The sequence below is a fragment of the Hemitrygon akajei genome, chromosome 4 (genome assembly GCF_048418815.1).
Source record: "Hemitrygon akajei chromosome 4, sHemAka1.3, whole genome shotgun sequence".
NCBI lineage: Eukaryota > Metazoa > Chordata > Chondrichthyes > Myliobatiformes > Dasyatidae > Hemitrygon > Hemitrygon akajei.
The window spans coordinates 110990302-111008821 of record NC_133127.1 but is presented as its reverse complement, the minus strand read 5'-3'; the positions used below and the strand labels follow the sequence as shown (position 1 = coordinate 111008821).

At 42.5% G+C, this 18520-nt stretch overlaps 1 protein-coding gene across 3 annotated transcripts in view; it reads left to right on the top strand.

The window, feature by feature from the left end:
- Window positions 1-18520, top strand: part of myo16 (myosin XVI) — a 1004680-nt gene that overhangs the window by 582917 nt on the left and 403243 nt on the right. For all 3 annotated transcript variants that reach the window (XM_073043171.1, XM_073043172.1, XM_073043173.1), the window contains one exon: window positions 5483-5683. In XM_073043171.1, the coding sequence (XP_072899272.1) occupies window positions 5483-5683 (201 nt within the window). The remainder of the gene's footprint in view (window positions 1-5482; window positions 5684-18520) is intronic.

The window sequence follows — 18520 nt, the reverse complement described above, 5'->3', positions numbered from 1 at the left end:
ATCACATGGGTTTGGGCGGGATGAATAATAAAATAAAATGGGCGGCATGGTGCCCTGTTGGTTGGCACTGTTGCCTTGTGGGATTCGGTGAAAACTAGAGTTAAGATTGGATCAGCCATGATCTTGTTGAATGGCAGAGCAGGCTTGAGGGGCCGATTGGCCTACTCCTGCTCCTGCTCCTATCTCTTATGTTCTTATGTTCTTATGTATGCTATGTCCCACCCATTCACTTAGTTTGTCCAAGTTTTCTTTAAGCCTCTCTACATTCTATTGAGTAATCTCAATACCATTTTCTTTACAGTAATCAGCAAATTTGGACACCTCAGCTAAATCTTGGATAGAGATTGTAAATAGTTGGGGCCAGGCATTATTTTCTGTGGTACCACACTGGTTATAATCTCCCAACTCAAAAGTTCTTGAGAATAACTTTTGCTCCGTCAAAATTTGCCTCTGCATTCCCTTTATTATATTAAGGAATACAAAAATAAGATGTTTTGGAGATTCTCGTGGTCTTCTCCAGACTGCTTTGCTCAATCAGAGTGTTCCTGGCTGGATGCACAGTTGCTCTTGAGTAGATGATCAATTACAATCCATTTGCGGAAGGGATTTTATTAAATATTAAACATCAATAGAACACAGTGAGACACTTGGCCCAGCTGGAGGTCAGTATTCAATCTCATTGCTGTGAAAAGGAATCATAAATAGCCAAAACTGATTTTGATTCCTCTTCCATCTTCTTTGACTTTCATTAAACAAGATGGTGCATGCTGAATAAATACTTGAGATTTTTTTTTTTTTGCTGGGCTTGTTAACTTTTAAATATTAACTTAAAACATTATTCCTCTTCTAATATGAAATAGATAAAGCTTAATTAGCAGCAAACAATTAGCTGTGACCAAAAAATATTCTTAAGGTGCAGTATAATTTCCTCTGACAATTTTAATACTGATTGATTTTATCTACACCTCCCATGATGTTGCTGATTTTGTCTGGAATTCGACACAAGTTTCATGAGAGCAGTAGGTCAGGTAGTGGAGGGATTGATAATGGAGGTAAACCTGAAAGGAAGAATAGACATGGTCAGAATAATGAGAAATTCTGAGCTGATGGGCTGAAATGTATTTATTTCAATGCAAGTAGTACTACAGAAAAGGTAGATGAGCTTAGATCCTGGACAGTATATAGAACTATCAGGCTGGCACGCTTAAAGAAGAGGTTCCCATGGACCCCAGGCTGGGAACCCCTGTCTTAAAGATACTCTGTAAAACAAAGGCAGGATTAGGAGCTCAATTCAGATGTTTCAAATGTGATAGAGAGAGATATCAAAGAGGTGGAGGAATTACACTACTAATCAGGCAGAATGTAACAGTAACACCTAGAGAGGACATCAAGGAGGGTTTATCTAGTGAGAAAATGTGGGTCAACTTCAGAAAGAAGAGGAGTGCAATTACTGTGCTAGTATAGGCTGCTGAATTGCAGTAGGAGATGGAAGAACAGATATGTCTATAGATTATGGATAGATGTAAAAGCAACAAGGTAGTTGTAATAGGCGAATTTAATTTCCATAATATTGACTGGGAGGTATAGGTGAGGCATAATTTATTTGCTCTGTCCAGGAGGAGTTCATGACACTGTGTGTAGATAGCTCATCAAGGGAAATGACCACAATATTGGTAAATGAACCTGAACAGATGATGACGGTTTCAGTGGGAAAACAGTTTGGAAACAGTGATAAGGATGAGGCTGGTCCTTGGGTGAAAGTGCTGATTTGGACAAAAGAGCTAATTGCAGCAATATTAGGCGGGAGCTTGGGAAAGTAGATTGAGAGCCCCTATTACTGGACAAGTCCACATCTGATGTGTTATTTATGGCCAGCTGGTCAGAAATCAGGACCAACATATTATGTGAGGAAAAAAGACAAGGACAGCAAGATTCAGGAACATTGGATGACAAGACATGTTGCAAATTTAATCACAGAGAAAGAAAGCATATGTAAGGCTTAAAACCCTGAAATTAGACATGGCCCTTGAGGAATATAAAGGAAGAAATAAAGAACTTAAACATGAAGTCAAGCAGTCTTAAAGGAATCATGAAATGCCCTTTATGGCAAGGATTAAAGAGAATCCCCCAAGTCATTTTATTAATTCATTAGAAACAAGTTGGTTACTAGGGAGAGTGTGGGATCACTCAATGACAACGAAAAGTACCTAGTAAATATTTCACATTAATATTCCACCAAGTAGAGGGGCATGGAGAAAAACAAGGGTCAGGGCTAATATTTAGCTATGTAACTGATATGCTAATAATTTGATATCAAGGTGGACCTGGTGTTGGGGCTCCTGATGAACTTCAGAAGAATAAGCCACTAGGGCCTTACTAAGGGGAGCCTAGTATTAGAGGGTGAATTTGTGGAATTCATTACCACAGACAGCTGTGGAGGCCAAATCATTGGGTACATTTTAAATGGAGATTCTTGATTAGTAAAGGCTTCAAAGGTTATGGGGAGAATGCGGGAGAATGGGCCTGAGAGGGAATATAAATCAACCATGATAAAATAGTGGAGCAGACTCAATGGGCTGAATGGCATAATCCTGTCTTATGGTCTTAAGGCCTGTTCGGATGTCTCCTATGTTATTGAGAGAAACAAGAAAGGAGATTACCAGGATCTTGACAAAGATGTTTTTATTCTCTTTAGTTGCCGATAAGCTTGTAAGAGGACTGGAGAATAGCCAGTGTTTTTCAACTATTTAAGAAGGGCATTGGAGTAAGCCAGGAAACTATATGCCAATGAGACCCTTGTTTCAATGATAGCTAAGTAGATGGAGAGATACTTGGGAACAGGATTGTCTCACATCTGGACAAGCATAAAGTTATTACAGACCAAACCTCCGTGGAAAAAGCCTGCTTGCATTTTTCCTATCTATATCTCTCATAATTTGTATACCTGTACAAAATCTCCCCTCAATTATGGTGTCATTCTTAAATTTGTTGATCTAATTTATCACATTATCATCCTAATTGTTGACATAGATGACAAACCACAATGGACCAGCACTGATCCCTGTAGCACATTGCTAGTCACAGGCTTCCAGTTAGAGAAACAACCATCTACTACCACCCTTTGGTTTCTTCCGTGAATCCAAAGGCTAATCTAATTTACCACCTCATCTTGAATGCCAAGCAACTTAACCTTCTTAACCAACCTCCTATGTGTACAAATGTGTATAAGGCTGGAGCTCATAGCTTCTAAAGGTTAGATGTGTCTGTTTTACTCACAGTACCAACTCCTATTCACCGGCCACTGGTAGAATTTCCCATCTTGGACTCCATTGAATTGTGCACTCCCGTTGGATCAAATCCTATAGCGGTTCTCTCAAGCTTCTTATCTCTCCATCTCCTAGTGAAAAGACCTCAACCTACCCCAGTCTGTCACAAAACTTCTTCCCCAGATTTCTCTAGAACCTTCTCCCAATTCCACCATCCTAATTGGCTGACTTGACATTCCTAAGCTGAACATCACAACTACTTATCTTTAACAGTAACCCAAACACTACCAGCAGAACACACTGCTTTTACAGAAAGCCATTAAATGAACTACCCTACACATTAGCAGTCAGGGTGTTATACTCAGTACTTAGTTAAACATTCAGTACCCGAGGTCTTGCTAGAGATGTTTGATTGGGTTAAGGTCTGGACTCTGACTGGAACACATAATCACATCAATTTTCTCCATTTGAAGCTACTCCATGGTTGCTTTGGGTCCTTGTTCTGCTAAAAGACGAACTTCCTCCCAAGTTTAAGCTTTCTGGCAGAGGCTAGTAGGTTTTTATTCAGGATCTCTTTGTATTTAGCAGCATTCATCTTCCCATCAGTCCTGACCAGATTTCCAGTCCCTGCTGTTGATAGCCAACCCTGTAGAAAGTATCCATCGTATAGTAGGGATGGGTTTACTGGGCTGATGTGCTGCATTGGATTTACGCCACATGAACCACTTAACGTTGAAGCCAAGATGTTCAACTTTAGTTTCATTTGACCACAAGGCCTTCTACATCTTTGCAAATGATTCTTTGCAAAGTCTTTACAGGCAAAAATATGCTTTTTATTGTAGCCAGGCCTTCTTCCTTGCCATTCTTCCATAAATACACGTTTCATTCAAGGTCTTGTGGAGCCATGAATTTCATCTTCCATTGCAATCACTGACTTCAGAGCGACTGCTTTCATCACAGTACCCTCTCTTGCAAGCCCTATTCTTCTCCGAGTAGCTAAGTTTAGAGGGGTGGCCTGACCTAGGCAGTGTGGCTGTGGTTTCAGATTGTTTCCATTTTTTCACTATGAACTGCACTGAGCTCTGAGGTATGTTCAGTGCCTTTGATGTGGCCTCGTACCATTCCCCAGATATTTGCTTCTCTATTAGAATTTCCCTTATTTGGCTTGAATGCTCTTTTGTCTACGCTTTCATTTGGTCTGTTAAAAATCTACCATACTTGTTGAGCCTTACAGAGAGAGGGGGTATTTATTCTGGTGATCCTCCAGTTTTTTACATCAACAAAATGCATGAGTTGGTAAGGTAATAATACATGGTATTGTACCTGAGGAAATTTAATTTGAATACTGCTTCAAACTCTGAATTTTGGTTTTTAATTTTTAGTAAATTGTTGACATGTTTTGAAGTTTTTTCTCGTGATTTTACATGATGCAAAATGTTTTGTAGATTAGCTCAAAAATTTCATTGCAATATATTTTAAACTTGGAAAAGAAGATGGTAAAATATGAAAATAGCTGTGGGGGCTGAATACTTTTTTCAAGGCATTGTATATATCCAGACCCTTAGCATAGCTTCCAATAATTTTCCGACTGTTGATGTCAGGCTCACCGGCCTGTAATTTCTTGGCTCATTCTTAGAGCCTTTCCTTAAACAATGGAACAATATTAGTTATCCTCCAATCCTCCGGCACCTCACACGTGGCTAAGAATATTTTTAATATCTCTGCTAGGCCCCTGCTGTTTCTGCACCAGCTTCTCACAGAGTCTGAGGGAGTACCTTGTCTGGCCCTGGGGATTTATCAACCCTAATTTGCCTCAACACAGCAAACATCTCCTCCTCTGTAATCTTAGAGGGTCCATCACCTCACTACCATTTTGCATTACTTCTGTAGTCTCTGCATCCTTCTCCAGCGTAAACACAGGTGCAAAAAGTCCTTTTACATTCTCCTCCCATCTCTTTCGGCTCATATATAATAATCTGGATGTTTACATAAAACATAGAAATGTTTGGGCTGTTTTCAACAATTTACTTGTACACTAGTTTTACTAAAAGGCAAATTATCATTCACAGACCTTAGTTTTCATGCACTTTTTGAAAGGAAGAATTTAATATTGTTAAAGCTAAGGAGTGCTCAACCAATGCAAGTAGTTATTACCTCTTTAAGATCTGCTCTGGTTACACTGTGAATTTACTGAAAACTTTACCTTTACATTTCAGAAACCTGCTGGCTTGCTGTCAATGCTTGATGAAGAAAGAGAGACTCTTCAATCAACAGAACAAAATCTCAGCAAATGGCTGCAGACTCATTTGGAAACAGCTCAGATAAATGCTGTGTACATGCCCATGAAGGATGGAAATGAGAACATCCCATCAAAAGGTCAAGCCATAACGTTCACTGTTATGCATTATGCAGGACGGGTGAGTTTAAATGAGATTAATTGAGGGCAGCATTTAGATTTGAAGAAATCATTGTGATTGTGTGGCTCTACAGAATAGTCTCAGAAACTGCAAATAATCTTGTCTGGGTAAGCAAAATGCTTCATTGTTGAATAACATATTGACTTCAAAATATCCCTGGTATCTACAGATAATATTTCAGAAAATTGTTCACAAGCAACATAAAAGTTGCTGCCACAGGAATTATTTCACACTTAGAGAGCAAAATATACTTGCTAAAAGGCTTAATAAGTGAGCTGTTCATTTAAATAGAGAATTGAAGTTATCAAGAATTCCAGATTAACATTTCAGTTGAGACCTAAAAGCATGCTGCATCACTGAAGTGGGAATTTAACTGTCTTTGTCTCCCTTTTCGCTAAGTGGGTAATCTCCACATGGAACCAGAGGCTATGAGTAAAACACTGAATGAGTACTTGATATTCAACAGGGGAAGGATGTGATAGATTAAGGGGAGGGTATGCTGAGATTATTTTATTTATTTAGTGATACGGAGCAGAGCAGACTTTACCGGCCCAATGAGCTGCCCTGCGCAGCAACCGATTTATTTAACACTATTTTAATCACAGGTCAATTTACAATGACCGATTAACACAGCTTTTGGACTGTAGGAGGAAACCGGAGCGCCCACATGGAGCAGGTACAGTGCCAGAACTGAATGCAAACTCCAGTGCTCTGAGTCGTAATAACATCACACTAACTGCTACGCTATGGTGGTGCCCCAGAGTCACGAAGTTTGGGCACTTCAATCAGACAAGAGGAAGTGCTAGGCATATTGAAGCCCATCAGGGTGCATAAGCCTCCTGGGCTGGGTGAAATTAAAGGAAGCAGTGGAGGAGATTACTGGGGCTCTGGTAGAGATTTTTGCATTTTTATTCACCACAGGTAAGGTATCAGAGGACCTGGAGATAGGCAATGTTGCCCTCTTTTTCAAAGTGAGCATTAGGGATAAGCCTGGAAACTATGGTTCAGTGAGTTGTCTGCGGTAGAAAAGTTGCTGGAGAAGATGATGGGTTGAGAAACATTAGTGGGGGGGCATGGAATGCCTTGCCATGGCCATCAGTAGAGGCAATTACATTGGGGCATCTATGTATCTCTTAGGTAGGTACATGGACGATAGAAACATCGAGAGCTATGCAGGAGGGAAGAGTGAGATTGATTTTAGAGTAAGTTGAAAGTTGAGTACAATATCCTGGACCGAATGGCCTGCACTGTGCTGTTATGTTCTATATATTAAAGCTGACCAGCTCCTTGTCAGTTGTTTTCAGTGCCTTGCTGCTTCAAGCACTTGTCAAAATATATGTACAGTGGTCAGAGTATCCCACTCTGCTGCCTTCTCAGGCTGTGCATTCCAAATAGAAGCCATGTGAACAGGTCTTCATCAAATCTACTGTATGTCTATTAGTTTTAAATGTTTCTATGATGGCAAAAATGTTCTCACTTTTCTTTCTTACTATGCCTTCATAATATTGTACAACTTAATAATTTCCCCTTCAATGCTTCTGTTCCAAAGAAATAAAACCCATTGTGTCCAATCTCCCCTCATTGCTGAAATATTGCACCCCAGGCACCTCCTGATTGAGCCACAAGCAGCTGTAGGTGTATAAATAAAGAGCTGTTGGAGGAATTCAGCACGTCAAGCAGCATCTGTGGTGGGGGGGGGGGGGGGGGGAGGCGAGAGAAACAGATGGACAACAATTCAAATTGAGACCATTCATCTGGACTGAAACTTGTCTTGCATACCATCAAGAAGATTAACTCACCACAACAGTGCATTGGGGTAATAAAGGTAAAACAATAACAGTGCAAAATAAAGAGTTACAGTCGCAGAGGAAGTGCAGCTCAGGTAAACAATTGTGTGCGAGGTCACAACGAGGTAAATTGTGTTGTCAGGAGTCAATCTTATCAGACTAGGGAACCATTCAATAGTCTTATAACAGCAGGACAGAAGCTGTTCTTGAACCTGGTGGTGCATGTTATGTTTTGTAACTCCAAAATATTGAATTGATTGAAAGCAAAAACAGGGTGCCGGGAATAATGTATCTTTTGTTAGTTTTTTCTTTAAGCAAAGCAGCCTTATAGTATCTAGTCCGTAGCTTTCTGCCAGAGTGCAGGTGCAGATGTTACTCCAAAAAAAACCTATTATAGTGATAAAGACCTTTTTGTGTGTTTATGCTGAGAAAATCTTTGGACTCTTCTTCCATCTCCATTGGTAGATAGGCCTTAGCTCTGTCCACTTTGCTGAAGTGGTTTCCTCCAGAAAGGTTTGCAAAAATATCCTCTATCCTGCGCAGAGGGTCTTGGTCTACTTTCAGTACTGTGTTGATGTTGACCTTAACATCACCACAGATCTTGACAGATCCATTCTTCTTGGCTAGTGGGCAACACTCAACCTTAGAAAGAACTCCTTCAGTCTCCATGCATATTCAAATCACTGGCTATTTTATCACAGATGGTATAAGGAACTGGACGGGCTTGATAAAACTTGAGTGTGGCATTTAGTTCTATTTTACCCTTGATATGTTGAATTTTCCAATCCCATCCTCATTGCCACTGTTATGTTTTGTAACTCCAAAACATTAAACTAATTGAAAGTAAAAACATAGACCCAGGAATAACATATCCTAGCTTTGTTTTCATTTTAAGCAAGGCGTGAACGTATAATATAGCATCGTGACATATGCCATGCATGTTCTTTTACATATAATCCATAAAGAATCATTTAGCAACAAAAACTGCTTTATCGAACACTATATTAACAATATTACTGAAATATTAAATACACAACAGTATGTGCTTTCAGGCTTTTGTATTTTCTGCATGATGGGATGCAAGGAGAAGAGAGAATGTCTGGAGTGAGTGGGGTCTTTGATTATTCTGCTTCCTTTACTAAGTCAGTAAAAAATACAGACAGAGTCCACTATACCTCAATACCTAAAACATAGAACGTAGCACAATATAACCCCTTTAGTTGAGGATGTTGTGCAGCTCTCTTACCCTACTCCAATGCTCCTCTACCACTACCCCAGCAGTACATCCCCATGCACTTACCACTCTCTGTGTAAAAATCCCACAAACCTCTAAATTTCAGCCATTACTTTCTTCCAAACCACAACTAATTAAATAAAGTAAGGAAGATGTAGGATCAGGTGATGTGCTGTAGCTGCGTGATGGTGGGCCCCATCGTGGTTCCAGGTGGCCACACCTGCAGCAAATGATGCAGTGTTTGAAGGAGGGGAGAATTATCTGGACACTCTTTTTCTGGAGGTAGGCACACTCATTAGATTAGCTGCCTCAAATTCAGTCTATGGTCAGGGACAGGAGGGTGTGACTGTGAGTGAGGCGGGTACTGGAATTCGAGGGACAGTGCTGGAGGAGCCTCAGCCCTTGAGCTTGTCCAACAGGTCTGAGATTCTTGCTCCCCGTGTGGATGAAAGTGGGGGCTGTAGGAAGGATGAGCAACCTAACTGTGGCACCGTGGTTCAGGGAGCCATTCAAGAGTGGGGAGAGAAGAGAAATGTTGTGGTAATTGGAGATAGTTTAGGTCAGGGTTCTCTGTTGCAGGGATAGTGTGTCCCAAAGGCTGTGTTGCCTGGGCTCAGGAAGTCTTATCTGACCTGCAGAGGAATTTGCAGTGGGAAGGGAGAATCCAGTTGTGATGGTCCATGTAGGCACCAACGAAGAAAGTAGAATGAGGAAAGAGGTTCAGCTGAGGGAATTTGAGTGCTAGGGACTAAATTAAAAAGCCGAACCAAAAAGGTGGACATCTCTGGATTACAAATGAGCCACATGCAAATTCACACAAGGTTAAGAATATTAGAGAGTTAAATACTTGGCTCAAGGATTGGTGTGGGAGAAGTGGGTTTGAATTCATGGGAAGCTGGCACCAGTATTGGGGAAGGGGGGAGCTGGTCCATCGGGACGGGCTCCACCTGAACCGTGATAGGGCTTGGATCCTGGTGAATCGCATAACTAGGGTTGTGGATAGGGATTTAAAATAAATAGCAGGGGGTGGATTCAACAGATTGGAGAAGTGTATGTAACCCCCTGGGTCACCTCAGGCTCGCTCAGCTCGTTCTCATCTAGGGGGAGCAGCCTTTGGCCCCAATGCCATACTCCCCAATGCCATTAGGCTTTACAATTCAACCGCCAGGACTTAAGAACTTTTTAAAAGCTATTATTAATGCTTTTTGAGATAGTGATTTAGATGCATATCATATTTTTTTTACTGAGTTAAGTATTGTATGTAATTAGATTTGCTACAACAAGTGTATGGGACATTGGAAAAAAAGTTGAATTTCCCCATGGGGATGAATAAAGTATCTATCTATCTATCTATCTATCTATCTAATCAGCTGGTGTGGATGCTGTGTGATGTCCCCGCCTCGCCCAAAAACAGACAGTACACCATATGCGATTAAATGAATACAATTTATAAAGGTTACTATAACTAAGTGATTAATAATGATACAGTATATATGAAGGAAAAAAAAATAAAGAAAAGGCGCCAAACTTATCAAAGTCCAAACCACTTCGTGCACAACCGTTGGAGCTCAATTACTGAAGTCTTCTGGCCACCATTCGATCCCCTCCGAACTCCTCGACTTGCAGCTCAGGACCACCCGAAGTGGTTAACCAAGCACATCTATCTTCGTCTCCTCTCCCCGGGGTACCTCCTGACCTTGGACCCCAGCTTGGGGTCCGTTCCTCTCCCAGTTTACAGCATCACATCCTCTCTCTCTCACCCCCTCGCGCTGATCTCCCCAAAAGCTCGCCAACAATAGCTTACAGACTCAGAAGAAAGAACAACATTAATCCCAATTGGTTTACAAAGTAATACAATTCTCGTTATCAGTAAATTTTAACCCAAACAAGCTTCCAGCACTCTCTCGCAACAAAGAAGCATTCCTACTTTTAACATAACAAAGAAGCCATTTCGATTACATACACAGTAACAAAGAAAAAGAAGAAACCCCCCTTTACATGTAGATAAAGTAAAAGAGGAAAGTGTGGATAAAGATAAAGTAAAAGCAAAAGTTAGAAAAGAGAAAAGTAAGGGTGGAGTGCAGAAAAGTCAAGTGCATAACAGAGAAAGATTACTAGATTTTAAAGGCACAATGAGTGTAAGGGCACTTTATCTGAATGTCTGTAGCATTCAAAACAAGATCAGTGAACTTGTGGCACAAATGGGTACTTCGCTTTTGTCTTCACTGTGAAAAACACTAGCAGTGTGCCAGAGGTCTGTGAGTGTCAGAGAGTAGGAGTGAGTACCATTGCTATTACAAAGGAAAAAGTGCTAGGCAAACTCAAAGATCTTAAGGTGGATAAGTCACCTGGACCAGATGGACTACATCCCAGAGTCCTGAGAGAGGTTGCTGAAGAGATAACAGATGCATTGGTCATGATCTTTCAAGAATCACTTGATCCTTGCATGGTCCCAGAGGACTGGAAGTTTGCAAATGTCACTCCACTCTTTAAGAAGTGAGGAAGTCAAAAGAAAGGACATTATCGGCCAGTTGGCCTCACCTCAGTGGTTGGGAAACTGCTGGAGTCCATTATTAAGGATAAGGTTTCGGGTACTTGGAGACTAATGATAAAATAAGTCAAAGTCAGCATGGTTTCTGTGAAGGGAATTCTTGCCGAACAAATGTGCTGGAGTTCTTCAAGGAGTAACTAGCAAGGTGGACAAAAGAGGCAGTGGATGTCATTTAATTGGATTTTCAGAAGACATTTGATAAGGTGCCACACATCAGGCTGCTTAACAAGATAAAATCCTATGGTGTTACAGGAAAGATACTGGCATGGATAGCAGAATGGCTGACAGGTAGGAGACAGTGAGTGGGAATAAAGGGGGCCTTTTCTGGTTGGCTGCTCATGACTAGTTTTGTTCCTCAGTGGTCAGTAATAGGACCACTACTTTTCACATTGTTTGTTAATGATTTCATTAATGGAATTGATGGCTTTGTGGCAAAGTTTGCGGATAATACAAAGATAGGTGGAGGGGTAGGTTGTGCTGAGGAAGCAATGCAATTCCAACAGGACTTAAGTAAATTGGAAGAATGGGCAAAAGAGTGGAAGATGGAAGTGTTGGGAAATGTATGATAATGTATTTGGTAAAAGGAACAATAATGCAGACAATTATCTAAATAGGGAGGAAGTTCAAACATCAGAGGTACACAGAGACTTGGGGTTTCTCATGCAAGACTCCCAGAAGGTTAGTTTACAGGTTGAGTCTATGGTAAAGAAGGAAATTGCAATGTTGGCATTTATTTCAAGGGAAATAGATTATAAAAGCAAGGAGATAATGCTAAGGCTTTATAAGACACATAGGCTGCACTTGGAGTATTGTCAAAAGTTTGGTCCCCATTTCTCAGAAAGGATGTGTTGTCATTGGAGAGAGTCCAGAGGAGGTTCACAAGGATGATTCCAGGAATGATGAGGTGAACATTTGAGGAGTGTTTGCCAGCTTTGAGCCTGTACTCACTGGAATTTAGAAGAATGTGTGGGGATCTTATTGAAACCTACCAAATTTTAAAAGGACCAGATAAGGTGGTTGTGGAGAGGATGTTTCCTATGGTGGGGGCATCCAGAACTAGAGGGCAAATCCTCAAAATTGAACAGAGCTAAGGGGGATTTGTGGTAATTGAATAGAACAGAGGTAAGAAGGATTTTTTTTTTAGCCTAAGCATAGTGAATCTGTGGAATGCTCTGCCACAGACAGACTGCAGTGGAGGCTAAGACTGTGAGTATATTTGAAGCAGAAGTTGATAATTTCCTGATTGGTCAGGGCATCAAAGGATACAGCAAAAAGGCAGGTGTATGGGGTTGAGTGGGATCTGGGATCTGGGATCAGCCATGATGGAAAAGCTGAGCAGACTCAATGGACTGAATGGCTTAATTCTGTTCCCATGTCTTATGGACCATTCTCACACCTGTATGCTGAGTGTTATCATCCATGATTCTGTCGGTGAATTTGTTGATGTCAGAGCTATATTTAACCATACAATCATATGGATAACGAGTAGAAAAAGTGGCTAAACACTCAGCCCAGATATGATGGTCATTAAGGAGGAGATGAAGTTTCCAATCTGTACTGATTGTGATCTCCCAGTGAGAAAGCCAAAGGTGCAATTGCAAAGGGTGGAGCAGAGACCCAGGTTTTGTTGTATGATGATACATCTTGAGTAGATGGTAGTATTGAATGCTGAGCTGTAGTCATTGAACAATTGCTATTGAATATTGTTCAATTGTCTTTCTTATTACCAAAACTGTACACAATACTGTGTGGCCTCACCAATAGCTTACATAACTGAGAACAATGTCCCTAATGCTAAACACAAAATACACTGCAGATGCTGTGGTCAAATCAACACGTACAAACAAGCTGGATGAACTCAGCAAGTCAGGCAGCATCCATTGAAACGAACAATCAACATTTCGGGCTGAGACCCTTCGTCAGGACTGAAGAAGGAGGGGGCAGGGGCCCTATAAAGAAGTTGGGGGGGGGGGAGGGTGGAAGGTGCCAGGTGCAAAACCAATCAGAGGAAAGATCAAGGGGTGAGGGAGGGGATAGGCAGGAGAAGTGAAGAAGGAATGTAAGGGGAAAGCACTCTGGGTACTAGAAGAAGGCAGAATCATGAGAGAGGTGATAGGCAGCTAGAAGAGGAGACAGAGTGAAAGTGGGATGGGGGAAGGGAGAGGGAGGGAATTACTGGAAGTGGGAGAATTTGATGTTCATACCAAGGGGCTGGAGACTACCCAGACGGTATATGAGGTGTTGCTCCTTCAACCTGAGTTTGGCCTCATCATGGCAGTAGAGGAGGCCATGTATGGACATATCTGAATGGAAATGTGAAGCGGAGTTGAAGTGGGTGGCAACTGGGAGATCCTGTCTGTTGTGGCGGATGGAGTGGAGGTGCTCGACAAAATGGTCCCCCAATCTGCGTCGGGTCTCGCCGATGTAGAGGAGGCCGCACCGGGAGCACCGGATGCAATAGATTACCCCAACAGACTCACAAGTGAAGTGTTGCCTCACCTGGAAGGACTGTTTGGGGCCCTGAATGGTGGTAAGAGAGGAGGTGTAGGGACAGGTGTAGCACTTACGCTTGCAAGGATAAGTACCAGGTAGGAGATCTGTGGGGAGGGACGTGTGGACCAGGCAGTCACGGAGGGAATGATCCCTGTGAAAAGCAGAGAGGGGTAGAGAGGGAAAGATGTCCTTAGTGGTGGGGTCCTGTTGAAGGTGGCAGAAGTTGCGGAGGATAATATGCTGGATCCGGAGGCTGGTGGGGTGGTAGGTGACAACAAGGGGAACTTGGTCCCTGTTGTGGTGACGGGAGGATGGAGTGAGGGCCGAAGTGCGGGAAATGGAGGAGATGCGGGTGAGGGCATCATTGCCCTAATGCTAAACTTGATGCCCTGGCAAATAAAGATCAGCATGCTGAATGCCTTCTTCACCACCTACTTGCACCTCTACTTTCAGCGAACTGTGTACTTCAAATTCCCAAGTCCGTCTTTTCTTCAACGCTCATCAGTACCCTGCCTCTTTAGGTCTTAACTTGGTTTAAATATCCACAATGCATCTCCTCAGTCTTATCTAAGTTGAAATCCATTTGTCAATCCTTAGCGCATCTTCATAGCCAGTCAAGATCTCTTCATAATTCATTGTAGCCTGCTTCACTATCTGCAAGACTCCTAACTTAGACCCATCAGCAAACTTGCTAATCAGGCCTTCAACATTCACATCCAAATCAGTTACATTTCCACCCTTCAGAGATATTGATCAGGAGCGCTGAATATGCTGGGCCCTTAGCAATGTCAGTTATCCCTCCCAACAAACTCCTTAGCCGTCTTCCATCAGGCAGGAGGTACCATTGCATTAGGACAGGAACTGTTAAGATGGGATATAGTTTCTTCCTCCAGACCATGAGACTGCTGAACTCACTGCCACCACACAGGTCTCATCACGTATGAAGCAGCAGTAGCATTATACTGTTTACTTTTGAACTTGTGTCAGAATGTGCTTTATTATTTGTTAATTTATTTGTGATAATATTACTTTAATTGTTACAGTAAGTGTGTGAGTTACACATATGTACTGTGTTGTTCACCTTGGTCTAGAGGAATGTTGTTTTGTTTGGTGTTACACATGTGTATGGTTGAATAACAATAAACTGAAATTGAACTTGAAATAATGAATAACAGAGATTCCTGGGGCACTCCACTTGTCAGACAATTGACGTTCGACCATCTCCCTCTGCTTCCCATCATTGAGATAATCTTGAAACCATCTCACTAGCTTTCTCCCCTGAATCCCATGTGACCCAATCTTCCAGATAATCTTGCCACGTAGGACCATGTCAAAGACCTTGCTGAAGTCCATATAGAGAACATCAACTGCCCCTCCATTTATCTGTCCCCTTAGTTGCCTCATTGAAAATCTGCAAAAGATTTGTTGGATATGATCGCCCATGCACAAAGTTATGCTGACTATTCCTGATCAGGCATTGACTATCCATGTGAATGTAAATCTTCTCCCTTAGAACTCTATCCAGTAACTTCCCTTCATCTGAAGTCAGGCTCCCCTGTAATTGCTAGACTTCTTGAACAATAGAACACCAGTAGCCTCCCTAACTTATATTATATAAGTTTGCCATTGGCCTCACCATCGCAGTGGAGAAAGTGGAGGATAAACTGTTCCATGTGGGAATGGGCAGGAGAATTAAAATTGGCTTGCAACTGGGAGGTCCATGTTGCCATAGTGAACAGAGAACAGAGAACAAGATCAGTACAGTAGTCTCCTAGTCCGCACTAGGTCTCGCCAATATAGGGGAAGCAACATTGAGCACCAAATGTAATAGATGGGCTTGGAGGAGATACCCATGGATCACTGTTTCACATTGAAGGGCTAGGTGCCTCTAAATCTCCTTGACATGGCTCCTAATGTGTGGGACTTGCTATTTTTCCCCTGCTTCCCATCATGCCACACATTTCTGATCCTGCATTCTACATCGAACCCAACACCCCTCCCAGCCCCTTTTCCTGCCATCTGTCCCCAGAGACCCATCCTCCACCATCTCATTTCCCACCCTGGCCCTGCCCTAATACCCTCTTCTGATCCTGCTCCTGGCCCTAGCTCTAACCCCAGCTGTCCACTCCACACTCTCTGATATCCTGCTCTCTGGCACTGAGTGGTCAGTTGTCAGCAGAAGCTTCACCTTTGTACCCCTGTGAAAATACTTCAAGGTGTTTTGGGACCATCATGATGTTGAGCTCTTGTTCCATCACCTCAGCCTGTGTACCTATTTCTTAAGTAAGGATTCCTTAATCCCCACCACAATGGCCTTTTCTCCTATCTCCAATACTCCTTACTTTGTGGCCTTCGATCTTTCTCAAACTTCTAATTTCCAATTTCCTATGCAACATCAATCCATCTTGACTTCTGCACTCCCCTTACCCACTACAACATTGTCTCCTCTGAATACCGTATTTTCTGTTAACTCTGTGCCAATCCAGATCTCATCATCAAACACAGAGGCAAGGGTGGTGCTGATGTAGGTTGGTGGACAGACCCCTACTTTGCTGAAGAGAGATGAAATAGAACACAGAAGAGGTCAGCAGAGGAACAGACTCATTGGTCCACAACGTTGTGCTGAACCAATTAATTTAGTAATCAAATGGCCAACAAAACTCATTTCTTCTGTTTACACAATGCTCGTATCCTTCCATTTCCTTCACATTCATGTACCTATCTAAGTATCTTTTAAAAGTCCTGACTGTATCTATATCTGCCTCTATCACCGCCGTGGGCAGCATATTTGTGGTAACCACCACTCTCTGTGTAAAAACAATTATCCCCTCACATCTCCTTTGCAATTGCTCAAGCACGAGGAAATCTGCAGATTCTGGAAATTCAAGCAACACACACAAAATGCCAGTGGAATGCAGCAGGCCGGGCAGCATCTATAGGAAACAGTACGGTCGATGTTTCGGGCCGAGACCCTTCATCAGGACTAACTGAAAGAAAAAGTGGTCTGATGGGGAAGGTCTAATGAGTTCTCCAGTGGGGGGGGGTGAGCATTCTGAGTTGGTAGTGGCCCTTACCTCCCTGGCGAATAAATACCCCAGTGCACAGGCAGCGAGTCCTAGTTATTGTATGCTCAGGATGTTACACAGAAACATAGAAAACCTACAGCACAATACAGGCACTTCGGCCCACAAAGTTGTGCCGAACATGTCCCTACCTTAGAAATTACCAGACTTCTCCATAGCCCTCTATTTTTCTAAGCTTCATGTACCTATCCAAAAGTCTCTTAAAAGACCCTATAATATCCACCTCCACCACTGTTGCCGGCAGCCATTCCACACACTCTCCACTCTCTGAGTAAAAAACTGACATCTCCTCTGTACCTACTCCCCAGCACCTTAAACCTGTGTCCTCTTGTGGCAACTATTTCAGCCCTGGGAACAAGCCTCTGACTATCAATGCCTCACATCATCTTATACACCTCTATCAGGTCACCTCTCATCCTCTGTTGGAGAAAAGGCCTGCTCTCCATCCAGGTAACATCCTTGTAATTTCCTCTGCACCCTTTCTATGGCTTCCACATCCTTCCTGTAGTGAGGCGACCAGAACTGAGCACGGTGCTCCAAGTGGGGTCTGACCAGCGTTGTATATAGCAGCAACATTACCTTTCGGCTCCTAAATTCAATTCCACGATTGATGAAGGCCAATACACCATACGGCTTCTTAACCACAGAGTCAACCTGCGCAGCTGCTTTACGTGTCCTGTGGACTCAGAACCCAAGATCCCTCTGATCCTCCACACTGCCAAAAGTCTTACCATTAATACTATATTCTGCCATCATATTTGATCTACCAAAATGAACCACCTCAGACTTATCTGGGTTGAACTCCATCTGCCACTTCTCAGCCCAGTTTTGCATCCTATCGATGTCCCACTGTAACCTCTGACAGCCCTCCACACTGTCCACAACACCCCCAACCTTTGTGTCATCAGCAAAATTACGAACCCATCCCTCCACTTCCTCATTCAGATCATTTATAAAAATCACGAAGAGTAGGAGTCCCAGAATAGATCCCTGAGGCACATCACAGGTCACCAACCTTCAAGCAGAATATAACCCATCAACAACCATTTGTTACATTCTGTGAGCAAGCCAGTTCTGGATCCACAAAGCCAGGTCCCCTTGGATCTCATGCCTTCTTACTTGACAAAGCCATGCTGACTATTCCTAATCATATATGCACCTCTCCAAATGTTCATAAATCCTGCCTCTCAGAATCTTTTCCATCAGCTTACCAACCATTGAAGTGGGACTCACTGGTCTATAATTTCCTGGGCAATTTCTACTCCCTTCCTTGAACAAGGGAACAACATCCGCAACCTTCCAATCCTCCGGAACCTCCCCTGTCCCCATTGAAGATACAAAGGTCATTGCCAGAGGCTCAGCAATCTCCTCCCTCACCTCCCACAGTAACCCGGGGTACATTTTATCCAGTCCCAGAGACCTATCCAGCTTGATGCTTTCCAAAAGCTCCAGCACACCACTTTCTTAATGTCTATATGCTCAAGCTTTTTAGACCGCTGTAAGTCATCCCTACAATTGCCAAGATCCTTTTCCATAGTGAATACTAAAGCAAAGTATTCATTAAGTACCTCAGCTATCTCCTCCGGGTCCATACACAATTTCCCACTGTCACACTTGATTGGTCCTATTCACTCACGTCTTATCCTCTTACTCTTCACATACTTGTCGAATGCCTTGGTGTTCGTGATA